Raw genomic sequence first — 14,358 nt, 5'->3', positions numbered from 1 at the left:
GTTACCCCAGCAGGTGTTGACAGCCTCTGGTCCCATTCTAGACTAAATGACTCCTCCCCCTCGTTACCCCAGCAGGTGTTGACAGCCTCTGATCCCATTCTAGACTAAATGACTCCTCCCCCTCGTTACCCCAGCAGGTGTTGACAGCCTCTGGTCCCATTCTAGACTAAATGACCTCTACCCTCGTTACCCCAGCAGGTGTTGACAGCCTCTGGTCCCATTCTAGACTAAATGACTCCTCCCCCTCGTTACCCCAGCAGGTGTTGACAGCCTCTGATCCCATTCTAGACTAAATGACTCCTCCCCCTCGTTACCCCAGCAGGTGTTGACAGCCTCTGGTCCCATTCTAGACTAAATGACTCCTACCCTCGTTACCCCAGCAGGTGTTGACAGCCTCTGGTCCCTTTCTAGACTAAATGACTCCTCCCCCTCGTTACCCCAGCAGGTGTTGACAGCCTCTGGTCCCATTCTAGACTACATGACTCCTCCCCCTCGTTACCCCAGCAGGTGTTGACAGCCTCTGATCCCATTCTAGACTAAATGACTCCTACCCTCGTTACCCCAGCAGGTGTTGACAGCCTCTGGTCCCATTCTAGACTAAATGACTCCTCCCCCTCGTTACCCCAGCAGGTGTTGACAGCCTCTGGTCCCATTCTAGACTAAATGACCCCTACCCTCGTTACCCCAGCAGGTGTTGACAGCCTCTGGTCCCATTCTAGACTAAATGACTCCACCCCCTCGTTACCCCAGCAGGTGTTGACAGCCTCTGGTCCCATTCTAGACTAAATGACTCCTACCCTCGTTACCCCAGCAGGTGTTGACAGCCTCTGGTCCCATTCTAGACTAAATGACTCCTACCCTCGTTACCCCAGCAGGTGTTGACATCCTCTGGTCCCATTCTAGACTAAATGACTCCTACCCTCGTTACCCCAGCAGGTGTTGACAGCCTCTGGTCCCATTCTAGACTAAATGACCCCTACCCTCGTTACCCCAGCAGGTGTTGACAGCCTCTGGTCCCATTCTAGACTAAATGACTCCTACCCTCGTTACCCCAGCAGGTGTTGACAGCCTCTGGTCCCATTCTAGACTAAATGACTCCTCCCCCTCGTTACCCCAGCAGGTGTTGACAGCCTCTGGTCCCATTCTAGACTAAATGACTCCTACCCTCGTTACCCCAGCAGGTGTTGACAGCCTCTGGTCCCATTCTAGACTAAATGACTCCTACCCTCGTTACCCCAGCAGGTGTTGACAGCCTCTGGTCCCATTCTAGACTAAATGACTCCACCCCCTCGTTACCCCAGCAGGTGTTGACAGCCTCTGGTCCCATTCTAGACTAAATGACTCCTACCCTCGTTACCCCAGCAGGTGTTGACAGCCTCTGGTCCCATTCTAGACTAAATGACTCCTACCCTCATTACCCCAGCAGGTGTTGACAGCCTCTGGTCCCATTCTAGACTAAATGACTCCTCCCCCTCGTTACCCCAGCAGGTGTTGACAGCCTCTGGTCCCATTCTAGACTAAATGACCCCTACCCTCGTTACCCCAGCAGGTGTTGACAGCCTCTGGTCCCATTCTAGACTAAATGACTCCACCCCCTCGTTACCCCAGCAGGTGTTGACAGCCTCTGGTCCCATTCTAGACTAAATGACTCCTACCCTCGTTACCCCAGCAGGTGTTGACATCCTCTGGTCCCATTCTAGACTAAATGACTCCTACCCTCGTTACCCCAGCAGGTGTTGACAGCCTCTGGTCCCATTCTAGACTAAATGACTCCTACACTCGTTACCCCAGCAGGTGTTGACAGCCTCTGGTCCCATTCTAGACTAAATGACTCCTACCCTCGTTACCCCAGCAGGTGTTGACATCCTCTGGTCCCATTCTAGACTAAATGACTCCTACCCTCGTTACCCCAGCAGGTGTTGACAGCCTCTGGTCCCATTCTAGACTAAATGACTCCTACCCTCGTTACCCCAGCAGGTGTTGACAGCCTCTGGTCCCATTCTAGACTAAATGACTCCTCCCCCTCGTTACCCCAGCAGGTGTTGACAGCCTCTGGTCCCATTCTAGACTAAATGACTCCTCCCCTCGTTACCCCAGCAGGTGTTGACAGCCTCTGGTCCCATTCTAGACTAAATGACTCCTCCCCCTCGTTACCCCAGCAGGTGTTGACAGCCTCTGGTCCCATTCTAGACTAAATGACTCCTCCCCCTCGTTACCCCAGCAGGTGTTGACAGCCTCTGGTCCCATTCTAGACTAAATGACTCCTACCCTCGTTACCCCAGCAGGTGTTGACAGCCTCTGGTCCCATTCTAGACTAAATGACTCCTACCCTCGTTACCCCAGCAGGTGTTGACAGCCTCTGGTCCCATTCTAGACTAAATGACTCCTCCCCCTCGTTACCCCAGCAGGTGTTGACATCCTCTGGTCCCATTCTAGACTAAATGACTCCTACCCTCGTTACCCCAGCAGGTGTTGACATCCTCTGGTCTCATTCTAGACTAAATAGTCCCTACCCTCGTTACTCCAGCAGGTGTTGACAGCCTCTGGTCCCATTCTAGACTAAATGACCCCTACCCTCGTTACCCCAGCAGGTGTTGACAGCCTCTGGTCTCATTCTAGACTAAATAGTCCCTACCCTCGTTACTCCAGCAGGTGTTGACAGCCTCTGGTCCCATTCTAGACTAAATGACTCCTCCCCCTCGTTACCCCAGCAGGTGTTGACATCCTCTGGTCCCATTCTAGACTAAATGACTCCTCCCCCTCGTTACCCCAGCAGGTGTTGACATCCTCTGGTCCCATTCTAGACTAAATGACTCCTCCCCTCGTTACCCCAGCAGGTGTTGACAGCCTCTGGTCCCATTCTAGACTAATGACTCCTCCCCTCGTTACCCCAGCAGGTGTTGACAGCCTCTGGTCCCATTCTAGACTAAATGACTCCTCCCCTCGTTACCCCAGCAGGTGTTGACAGCCTCTGGTCCCATTCTAGACTAAATGACTCCTACCCTCGTTACCCCAGCAGGTGTTGACAGCCTCTGGTCCCATTCTAGACTAAATGACTCCTCCCCTCGTTACCCCAGCAGGTGTTGACAGCCTCTGGTCCCATTCTAGACTAAATGACTCCTCCCCCTCGTTACCCCAGCAGGTGTTGACAGCCTCTGGTCCCATTCTAGACTAAATGACTCCTCCCCCCCGTTACCCCCAGCAGGTGTTGACAGCCTCTGGTCCCATTCTAGACTAAATGACTCCTCCCCCTCGTTACCCCAGCAGGTGTTGACAGCCTCTGGTCCCATTCTAGACTAAATGACTCCTCCCCCTCGTTACCCCAGCAGGTGTTGACAGCCTCTGGTCCTATTCTAGACTAAATGACTCCTCCCCCCCCGTTACACCCCAGCAGGTGTTGACAGCCTCTGGTCCCATTCTAGACTAAATGACTCCTCCCCCTCGTTACCCCAGCAGTGTTGACAGCTCTGGTCCCATTCTAGACTAAATGACTCCTCCCCTCGTTACCCAGCAGGTGTTGACAGCCTCTGGTCCCATTCTTCAGACTAAATGACTCCTCCCCGCGTTACCCAAGCAGGTGTTGACAGCCTCTGATCCCATTCTAGACTAAATGACTCCACCCCCTCGTTACCCCAGCAGGTGTTGACAGCCTCTGGTCCCATCTAGACTAAATGACTCCTCCCCCTCGTTACCCCAGCAGGTGTTTGACAGCCTCGGGTCCCATTCTAGACTAAATGACTCCTCCCCCTCGTTACCCCAGCAGGTGTTGACAGCCTCTGGTCCCATTCTAGACTAAATGACTCCTACCCTCGTTACCCCAGCAGGTGTTGACAGCCTCTGGTCCCATTCTAGACTAAATGACCTCTACCCTCGTTACCCCAGCAGGTGTTGACAGCCTCTGGTCCCATTCTAGACTAAATGACTCCTACCCTCGTTACCCCAGCAGGTGTTGACAGCCTCTGGTCCCATTCTAGACTAAATGACTCCTCCCCCTCGTTACCCCAGCAGGTGTTGACAGCCTCTGGTCCCATTCTAGACTAAATGACTCCTACCCTCGTTACCCCAGCAGGTGTTGACAGCCTCTGGCCCCATTCTAGACTAAATTAACATTTGTGATGCTTTAAATTGAAGAACCACTTTGCTTCAGTTTGCCACCTGTCCTGTTATCCTGTTTGAAAGGATAATCTCTAAAACATTCATCTCGTTCCACTAAAGGTAGTCCTTTAGTCACCTCAGAACAGATTGTAGAGAAGGATGGTCTGGTCCCGTCTACTCCTGCTCCTCCCCTCTGGCGTGCGACGTCGCCCGAATACTAAACACCTGTCCTGGGATTCATCATTGCGCACACCTGTGTTCATGTTACCTGGCTTCTGTTATGCTGTCTTGTTTCCTGTTTGTTGTTTTCATTCAACGTTTTACCTGCACCTGCTTCTCCACTCACGGCATCATCGTTACATGCACTGACAGACATTATTTTCATTTCAACACTTTGATGTCTACGATGTACTAAGTGCTTTGGAACAGATTGATGTTAATTAAACCATAGGAGCTGATTCACTTCTAACCGCAGTACAGATTGATGTTAATTAAACCATAGGAGCTGATTCACTTGATCCCTGCTAACTGCCTCTCTCTGCTCCACTTACTGCAGAACCACTAACCTATATGTTTAACTTGACAATTGTTTCTGGTGGTATCCCTAAGATCTGGAAAGCGGCACATCCTCCCCCTAGATAAAGGAAGAGATTGAGATCCTGCTGACTCAGATAACTAACGTCCAATTTACAAATTATCTCGCCTTTCCAAAGTTCTAGAATCCCTGACTAACTTTTGGCTAAGAACTTTTTTTTTTTTTTACTTCTCACTCTATTTTTAATGTGCACAAATCTGGTTTTAGACCCGGACATTCAGCTGCTACGCTCCAATCTGGTTTTAGACCCGGACATTCAGCTGTTACGCACCAATCTGGTTTTAGACACGGACATTCAGCTGTTACGCACCAATCTGGTTTTAGACCCGGACATTCAGCTGCTACGCTCCAATCTGGTTTTAGACCCGGACATTCAGCTGCTACGTACCAATCTGGTTTTAGACCCGGACATTCAGCTGCTACGTACCAATCTGGTTTTAGACCCGGACATTCAGCTGGTGGAGATGTTAGATGAGACATGGATGGTGGAGATGTTAGATGAGACATGGCTAGTAGAGATGTTAGATGAGACATGGATGGTGGAGATGTTAGATGAGACATGGATGGTGGAGATGTTAGATGAGACATGGATGGTAGAGATGTTAGATGAGACATGGCTAGTAGAGATGTTAGATGAGACATGGATGGTGTAGATGTAAGATGAGACATGGATGGTGGAGATGTTAGATGAGACATGGATTGTAGAGATGTTAGATGAGACATGGCTAGTAGAGATGTTAGATGAGACATGGATGGTGTAGATGTAAGATGAGACATGGATGGTGTAGATGTAAGATGAGACACGGATGGTGGAGATGTTAGATGAGACATGGATTGTAGAGATGTTAGATGAGACATGGATGGTAGAGATGTTAGATGAGACATGGATGGTAGAGATGTTAGATGAGACATGGATGGTAGAGATGTTAGATGAGACATGGATGGTGGAGATGTTAGATGAGACATGGATGGTGGAGATGTTAGATGAGACATGGCTAGTAGAGATGTTAGATGAGACATGGATGGTAGAGATGTTAGATGAGACATGGATGGTGTAGATGTAAGATGAGACATGGATGGTGGAGATGTTAGATGAGACATGGATTGTAGAGATGTTAGATGAGACATGGATGGTAGAGATGTTAGATGAGACATGGATGGTGGAGATGTTAGATGAGACATGGATGGTAGAGATGTTAGATGAGACATGGATGGTAGATATGTTAGATGAGACATGGATGGTGGAGATGTTAGATGAGACATGGCTGGTGGAGATGTTAGATGAGACATGGATGGTAGAGATGTTAGAAGAACATGGATGGTGGAGATGTTAGATGAGACATGGATGGTAGAGATGTTAGATGAGACATGGCTGGTAGAGATGTTAGATGAGACATGGCTAGTAGAGATGTTAGATGAGACATGGATGGTAGAGATGTTAGATGAGACATGGATGGTAGAGATGTTAGATGAGACATGGATGGTGGAGATGTTAGATGAGACATGGCTGGTGGAGATGTTAGATGAGACATGGATGGTAGAGATGTTAGAAGAACATGGATGGTGGAGATGTTAGATGAGACATGGATGGTAGAGATGTTAGATGAGACATGGCTGGTAGAGATGTTAGATGAGACATGGCTAGTAGAGATGTTAGATGAGACATGGATGGTGGAGATGTTAGATGAGACATGGATGGTAGAGATGTTAGATGAGACATGGCTAGTAGAGATGTTAGATGAGATATGGATGGTGGAGATGTTAGATGAGACATGGATGGTAGAGATGTTAGATGAGACATGGATGGTAGAGATGTTAGATGAGTCATGGATGGTGGAGATGTTAGATGAGACATGGATGGTGGAGATGTTAGATGAGGCATGGATGGTAGAGATGTTAGATGAGACATGGATGGTAGAGATGTTAGATGAGACATGGATGGTGGAGATGTTAGATGAGACATGGCTAGTAGAGATGTTAGATGAGACATGGCTAGTAGAGATGTTAGATGAGACATGGCTAGTAGAGATGTTAGATGAGACATGGATGGTGGAGATGTTAGATGAGACATGGATGGTGGAGATGTTAGATGAGACATGGCTAGTAGAGATGTTAGATGAGACATGGATGGTGGAGATGTTAGATGAGACATGGATGGTAGAGATGTTAGATGAGACATGGATGGTAGAGATGTTAGATGAGACATGGATGGTAGAGATGTTAGATGAGACATGGATGGTGGAGATGTTAGATGAGACATGGATGGTGGAGATGTTAGATGAGACATGGATGGTGGAGATGTTAGATGAGACATGGATGGTGGAGATGTTAGATGAGACATGGATGGTGGAGATGTTAGATGAGACATGGATGGTAGAGATGTTAGATGAGACATGGATAGTGGAGATGTTAGATGAACATTAGAAAGTATCACCTCTACTCAAAGCAAAGGGGTTTCTGTGACCACACTGGCAGAGGGAGAGGGGATTGGTGTTGATGGGATAGGACTGCTAGCAGCAGGGGATGTGACCTACTACTGGTAATAGTTAACACTGTTATACCCTCACGGTTCCAACAACTGGATGCTTAACCAGGCCAGCTCAGTACTTCTTACATTTGGTTCAACTCAGCTTCAGTTGGGCTCAGTAGTGTGAAACGCCCTATAGGGGTTGATGCTACACGTAGCCTGACTGATGTCTGACCGACAATGCGTGGTGCACTATGTAGGGAATAGGGTGCCAGGGCCCATAGGATTCTGGTGAAATGTAGTACACTATTTAGGGAATAGGGTGCCAGGGCCCATAGGATTCTGGTGAAATGTAGTACACTATTTAGGGAATAGGGTGCCAGGGCCCATAGGATTCTGGTGAAAAGTAGTATACTATTTAGGGAATAGGGTGCCAGGGCCCATAGGTTATGGTGAAAAGTAGTGCACTATGTAGGGAATAGGGTGCCAGGGCCCATAGGATTCTGATTAAAAGTAGTGCACTATGTAGGGAATAGGGTGCCAGGGCCCATAGGATTCTGATTAAAAGTAGTGCACTATGTAGGGAATAGGGTGTGATTTGAGTCGTAGACTTGTTTCTTATCTCAGATGAATTGGAGAGATTTGAACGATGACTAAATTGAATATGTGATGAAGTGTTGATGCAGACAAAACACTGCCAGGCAGACATCTCCTGCCAACATATATGACTGTAACAAACATAAATATCAATAAACAGCCGTAAAAAGGATGACAAGTTATGGAAGACGTAGATATGGAAGATGTAGATTAGAGAGATATGGAAGATGTAGATTAGAGAGATATGGAAGACGTGGAAGACGTAGATATGGAAGATGTAGATTAGAGAGATATGGAAGACGTGGAAGACGTAGATATGGAAGATGTAGATTAGAGAGATATGGATGACGTGGAAGACGTAGATATGGAAGACGTAGATTAGAGAGATATGGAAGACGTGGAAGACGTAGATATGGAAGATGTAGATTAGAGAGATATGGAAGATGTAGATTAGAGAGATATGGAAGACGTGGAAGACGTAGATATGGAAGATGTAGATTAGAGAGATATGGATGACGTGGAAGACGTAGATATGGAAGACGTAGATTAGAGAGATATGGAAGACGTGGAAGACGTAGATATGGAAGATGTAGATTAGAGAGATATGGAAGATGTAGATTAGAGAGATATGGAAGACGTGGAAGACGTAGATATGGAAGACGTAGATTAGAGAGATATGGAAGACGTGGAAGACGTAGATATGGAAGATGTAGATTAGAGAGATATGGAAGACGTGGAAGACGTAGATATGGAAGATGTAGATTAGAGAGATGTGGAAGACGTAGATATGGAAGATGTAGATTAGAGAGATATGGAAGACGTGGATTAGAGAGATATGGAAGACGTGGAAGACGTAGATATGGAAGACTTAGATTAGAGAGATATGGAAGACGTGGAAGACGTAGATATGGAAGATGTAGATTAGAGAGATATGGAAGACGTGGAAGACGTAGATATGGAAGACGTAGATTAGAGAGATATGGAAGACGTGGAAGACGTAGATATGGAAGATGTAGATTAGAGAGATATGGAAGACGTGGAAGACGTAGATATGGAAGACGTAGATTAGAGAGATATGGATGACGTGGAAGACGTAGATATGGAAGATGTAGATTAGAGAGATATGGAAGATGTGGAAGACGTAGATATGGAAGATGTAGATTAGAGAGATATGGAAGACGTGGAAGACGTAGATATGGAAGACGTAGATTAGAGAGATATGGAAGATGTGGAAGACGTAGATATGGAAGACGTAGATTAGAGAGATATGGAAGACGTGGAAGACGTAGATATGGAAGACGTAGATTAGAGAGATATGGAAGATGTGGAAGACGTAGATATGGAAGATGTAGATTAGAGAGATATGGAAGACGTGGAAGACGTAGATATGGAAGACGTAGATTAGAGAGATATGGATGATGTGGAAGACGTAGATATGGAAGATGTAGATAAGAGAGATATGGAAGATGTGGAAGACGTAGATATGGAAGATGTAGATTAGAGAGATTTGGAAGATGTGGAAGACGTAGATATGGAAGACGTAGATTAGAGAGATATGGAAGACGTGGAAGACGTAGATATGGAAGACGTAGATTAGAGAGATATGGAAGATGTGGAAGACGTAGATATGGAAGATGTAGATTAGAGAGATATGGAAGACGTGGAAGACGTAGATATGGAAGACGTAGATTAGAGAGATATGGATGATGTGGAAGACGTAGATATGGAAGATGTAGATAAGAGAGATATGGAAGATGTGGAAGACGTAGATATGGAAGATGTAGATTAGAGAGATTTGGAAGATGTGGAAGACGTAGATATGGAAGACGTAGATTAGAGAGATATGGAAGACGTGGAAGACGTAGATATGGAAGACGTAGATTAGAGAGATGTGGAAGACGTAGATATGGAAGACGTAGATTGGAGAGATACAATCTCTCTAATCTGTTGAACATCGAGGCAACCGTGATTCAGAAGGTATAGCTGGATGAACCTGGGGTTAGACCTCTGGAGTGGTCATGGCAGAGTCGGGTTTAGGTTGGAGGCTGACTTGGGACTCCGTCCGACCTTAATCTAACCCTACATGTCCGTGCTCTGGTATAAGTGCCTGCTTTGTAGCTTTGGAAATGAATGGAACCTCCAGTAGCCTAGTGGTTAGAGTGTTGGGCCTGTAACCGAAAAGCTGCTGGATCGAATACCCGAGCCGACGAGGTATAAATCTGTCGTTCTGCCCCTGAACAAGGCAGTTAACCCAGTGTTCCTAGGCCGTCGTTGTAAATAAGAACTTCAAAGTGTTTCCTTTGAAATGGTACCAAGAATATGCATATCCTTGCTTCAGGGCCTGAGATACAGGCAGTGAGATTTGAGTGTCGTTTTAGTCAAACAATTTGGGGGAAAAAAGGGGCGGATCCTTATGAGTATCAACGATGATTCATGAATAAACGCCATCAGCAATGGTGCTGTTTCCATAGTGTGTTGTTTCTGTTACATGTCAGTGTGCACGATGGTGACAACAGGAGGAGATGAGAGGAAGTAGCTGTATAATTGCATGTAAACTAAAGGACAGCTTCTAGAAAGAAACAACGGTGGTGACTCAGTACAGTAACACCAACATGTTGTGGGGTTGATTTCCATTGGGATAAAAAACGACTTCAATTTTTTTTATTTTTTTTTTATATTTTATTACTAGGACGTTATTTGAAGAAGCTTTACTGATGTCATCTGAGGACTAGGAGCAGACAGTTGTTTCCAAAAGGTAAATGACTGCAGTCCCAGTAACTGGGTCACACACACACACTCCAGACGTCACCCAGACTGGCCCTGCAGACACAGTCTGAGACTTTCTAAGGTTCATCCACACTAGACAGGCCATGTCATACTGTATGTAGTCTCCAGAGGCGTACTCACAGTCTCACCCTAGCTAGTTCGGTGGGTATGAAAGTGGAGCGAGAGAGAGAAGATGTCATACCTCAGTGTCCCACTCAGTGGAGCCTGCTGAAAGGCTCATAATAACAGCCGGAACGGAGCAAACGGAATGGCATCAAACACATGGAAACCAATGTATTTTGATGTATTCCATTCCACTGATTCCACTTATTCCATTCCACCATTCCACTGATCCTGCTCCAGTCATTACCACGAGCCCGTCCTCCCCAATTTAGGTGCCACCAACCTCCTGTGACAATACACACTTGGACTAGTGGGACATGACTTCATGTTTTAGTCTTTCTACTGTGACATCAAACATTCCTAGAAGACCAATCAGGAAGTAAAGCTTGTGGAAATGACATCAATAAACCCACACTGTAATATTACTGTAATGACGTATCTTCAACTTCAACCAGTTTTGCACACTGGGATACAACCAAATTACTTTTCCAAACTTTCCACCATTTTTAAAGAGCCAGGGCCCTCAAACTTCCCACCGTTTTTAAAGAGCCAGGGCCCTCAAACTTTCCACCATTTTTAAAGAGCCAGGGCCCTCAAACTTCCCACCATTTTTAAAGAGCCAGGGCCCTCAAACTTCCCACCATTTTTAAAGAGCCAGGGCCCTCAAACTTTCCACCATTTTTAAAGAGCCATGGCCCTCAAACTTCCCACCATTTTTAAAGAGCCAGGGCCCTCAGACTTTCCACCATTTTTAAAGAGCCATGGCCCTCAAACTTCCCACCATTTTTAAAGAGCCAGGGCCCTCAAACTCCCACCATTTTTAAAGAGCCAGGGCCCTCAGACTTTCCACCATTTTTTATCCTCTTTAAACTACTGCATTATCTATAAAAGGTTATCTCCAGTATCTATCTGGGGAAAGATACTGTGCAACACAACGACACAAAAGAGGAAAAAACACTGAAATATAACAAGCTTTTACTACAAAACCAAGGGGACACCTGTCCTTTGTTCTTTAATGTTGAAGTGTACAGCAGCAACCTGCTGGGATGAAAGAAGTCGTTTTCTACCAGAATCTACTGTTGATGCCTCCCCCACACACTCTGACTCCTCATTATACTTATTTATCTCTCTTGACAAAAGTTGGCATCTGCTCCCTCAGCCTCGCCCTCAGCCTCCCCCTCAGCCTTCCCCTCAGCCGCGCCCCCAGCCTCTCCCTCAGTCTCCTCCCTCTTCCTTCCCTTCAGCCTCTCCCTCTTCCTCAGCCTCTCTCTGTCTCTCCCTCAGCCTCCCCTTCAGCCTCTCCCTCAGGCTCTCCCTCTTCCTCCCCTTCAGCCTCTCCCTCTTCCTCAGCCTCTCTCTGTCTCTCCCTCAGCCTCTCCCTCAGCCTCTCCCTCAGCCTCTCCCTCTCCCTCAGCCCCTCCCTCAGCCTCTCCCTCAGCCTCTCCCTCAGCCTCTCCCTCAGCCTCTCCCTCTCCCTCAGCCCCTCCCTCAGCCTCTCCCTCAGCCTCTCCCTCAGTCTCTCACTCTTCCTCAGCCTCTCTCTGTCTCTCCTTTAGCCTCTCCCTCAGACAAAACATGACCAATCAACTGGCTCCTTGGCAGGGATGTTAGAATGTGAAGTTAAAATATAATCCTGTTCAATCATCCCAGGTTGACAAGCTGAGAATCGATCTAAAGGGGGAGAGAGTCTCTCTCTCAGTCTCAGTCTCTCTCTCAGCCTCAGTCTCTCCCTCAGTCTCTCCCTCAGCCTCTCCCTCTTCCTCCCCTTCAGCCTCTCCCTCCGTCTCTCCCTCTTTCTCAGCCTCTCTCTGTCTCTCCCTCAGCCTCTCCCTCCCCTTCAGCCTCCCCATCAGACAAAACATGACCAATCATTTGGCTCCTTGGCAGGGATGTTAGAATGTGAAGTTAAAATATAATCCTGTTCAATCATCCCAGGTTGACAAGCTGAGAATCGATCTAAAGGGGGGCATGATGAAGACGGATCGTCTCCCTACGAGAGAGAGAGAGAGAGAGAGAGAGAGAGAGAGAGAGAGAGAGAGAGAGAGAGAGAGAGAGAGAGAGAGAGAGAGAGAGAGAGAGCTCTCAATATGTGGCTAATTGAGACACAAGGATATCAATTTCTGGTTTTGGCTAAAACTCAAAATTGTTTTGTAGCGTAGAGGAATGATTGGATATCGCTTCATCTTGGCAACCACAGGCTCAGGCTTAGTGTTGTACCCACAGAAACAATGTGACTCGGATATAGAACCCCATGTGTCCATAACTGACTCTGAGGTGTTTCTTGATGTTTCACACTTCAAACTGTGGTGCCTGGCTGGAGCTTTCACACCATCATAGCCTGCAACACAGACTGTAGACCCCTACATGTTCCAATACTCTGACGTTAGAAAACAGACTGTAGACCCCCTACATGGTCCAATACTCTGACGTTAGAAAACAGACTGTAGACCCCCTACATGTTCCAATACTCTGACGTTAGAAAACAGACTGTAGACCCCCTACATGTTCCAATACTCTGACGTTAGAAAACAGACTGTAGACCCCCTACATGTTCCAATACTCTGACGTTAGAAAACAGACTGTAGACCTACATGTTCCAATACTCTGACGTTAGAAAACAGACTGTAGACCCCCCTACATGTTCCAATACTCTGACGTTAGAAAACAGACTGTAGACCCCCTACATGTTCCAATACTCTGACGTTAGAAAACAGACTGTAGACCCCCTACATGTTCCAATACTCTGACGTTAGAAAACAGACTGTAGACCCCCTACATGTTCCAATACTCTGACGTTAGAAAACAGACTGTAGACCTACATGTTCCAATACTCTGACGTTAGAAAACAGACTGTAGACCCCCTACATGTTCCAATACTCTGACGTTAGAAAACAGACTGTAGACCCCCTACATGTTCCAATACTCTGATGTTAGAAAACAGACTGTAGACCCCCTACATGTTCCAATACTCTGACGTTAGAAAACAGACTGTAGACCCCCTACATGTTCCAATACTCTGACGTTAGAAAACAGACTGTAGACCCCCTACATGTTCCAATACTCTGACGTTAGAAAACAGACCTGTAGACCCCCTACATGTTCCAATACTCTGACGTTAGAAAACAGACTGTAGACCCCCTACATGTTCCAATACTCTGACGTTAGAAAACAGACCTGTAGACCCCCTACATGTTCCAATACTCTGACGTTAGAAAACAGACTGTAGACCCCCTACATGTTCCAATACTCTGACGTTAGAAAACAGACTGTAGACCCCCTACATGTTCCAATACTCTGACGTTAGAAAACAGACTGTAGACCCCCTACATGTTCCAATACTCTGACGTTAGAAAACAGACTGTAGACCCCCTACATGTTCCAATACTCTGACGTTAGAAAACAGACTGTAGACCCCCTACATGTTCCAATACTCTGACGTTAGAAAACAGACCTGTAGACCCCCTACATGTTCCAATACTCTGACGTTAGAAAACAGACTGTAGACCCCCTACATGTTCCAATACTCTGACGTTAGAAAACAGACTGTAGACCTACATGTTCCAATACTCTGACGTTAGAAAACAGACTGTAGACCTACATGTTCCAATACTCTGACGTTAGAAAACAGACTGTAGACCCCCTACATGTTCCAATACTCTGACGTTAGAAAACAGACTGTAGACCCCCTACATGTTCCAATACTCTGACATTAGAA

General features: G+C 46.6%; 1 protein-coding gene across 1 annotated transcript in view; it reads right to left on the bottom strand.

Moving 5' to 3' along the window:
* LOC115191032 (transmembrane protein 178B) overlaps positions 1 to 4,092 on the bottom strand; it is a 152,959-nt gene extending 148,867 nt beyond the window's left edge. The window contains exon 1 of the mRNA XM_029749034.1: positions 4,062 to 4,092. Within this exon, the coding sequence (XP_029604894.1) occupies positions 4,062 to 4,092 (31 nt within the window). The remainder of the gene's footprint in view (positions 1 to 4,061) is intronic.
* Between the last annotated feature and the right edge of the window lie 10,266 nt (positions 4,093 to 14,358).

Source organism: Salmo trutta, unplaced genomic scaffold, assembly GCF_901001165.1.
Source record: "Salmo trutta unplaced genomic scaffold, fSalTru1.1, whole genome shotgun sequence".
NCBI classification, from domain to species: domain Eukaryota; kingdom Metazoa; phylum Chordata; class Actinopteri; order Salmoniformes; family Salmonidae; genus Salmo; species Salmo trutta.
Note: the sequence above shows the minus strand (reverse complement) of the source record. Positions and strands in the feature narration are given on the sequence as shown.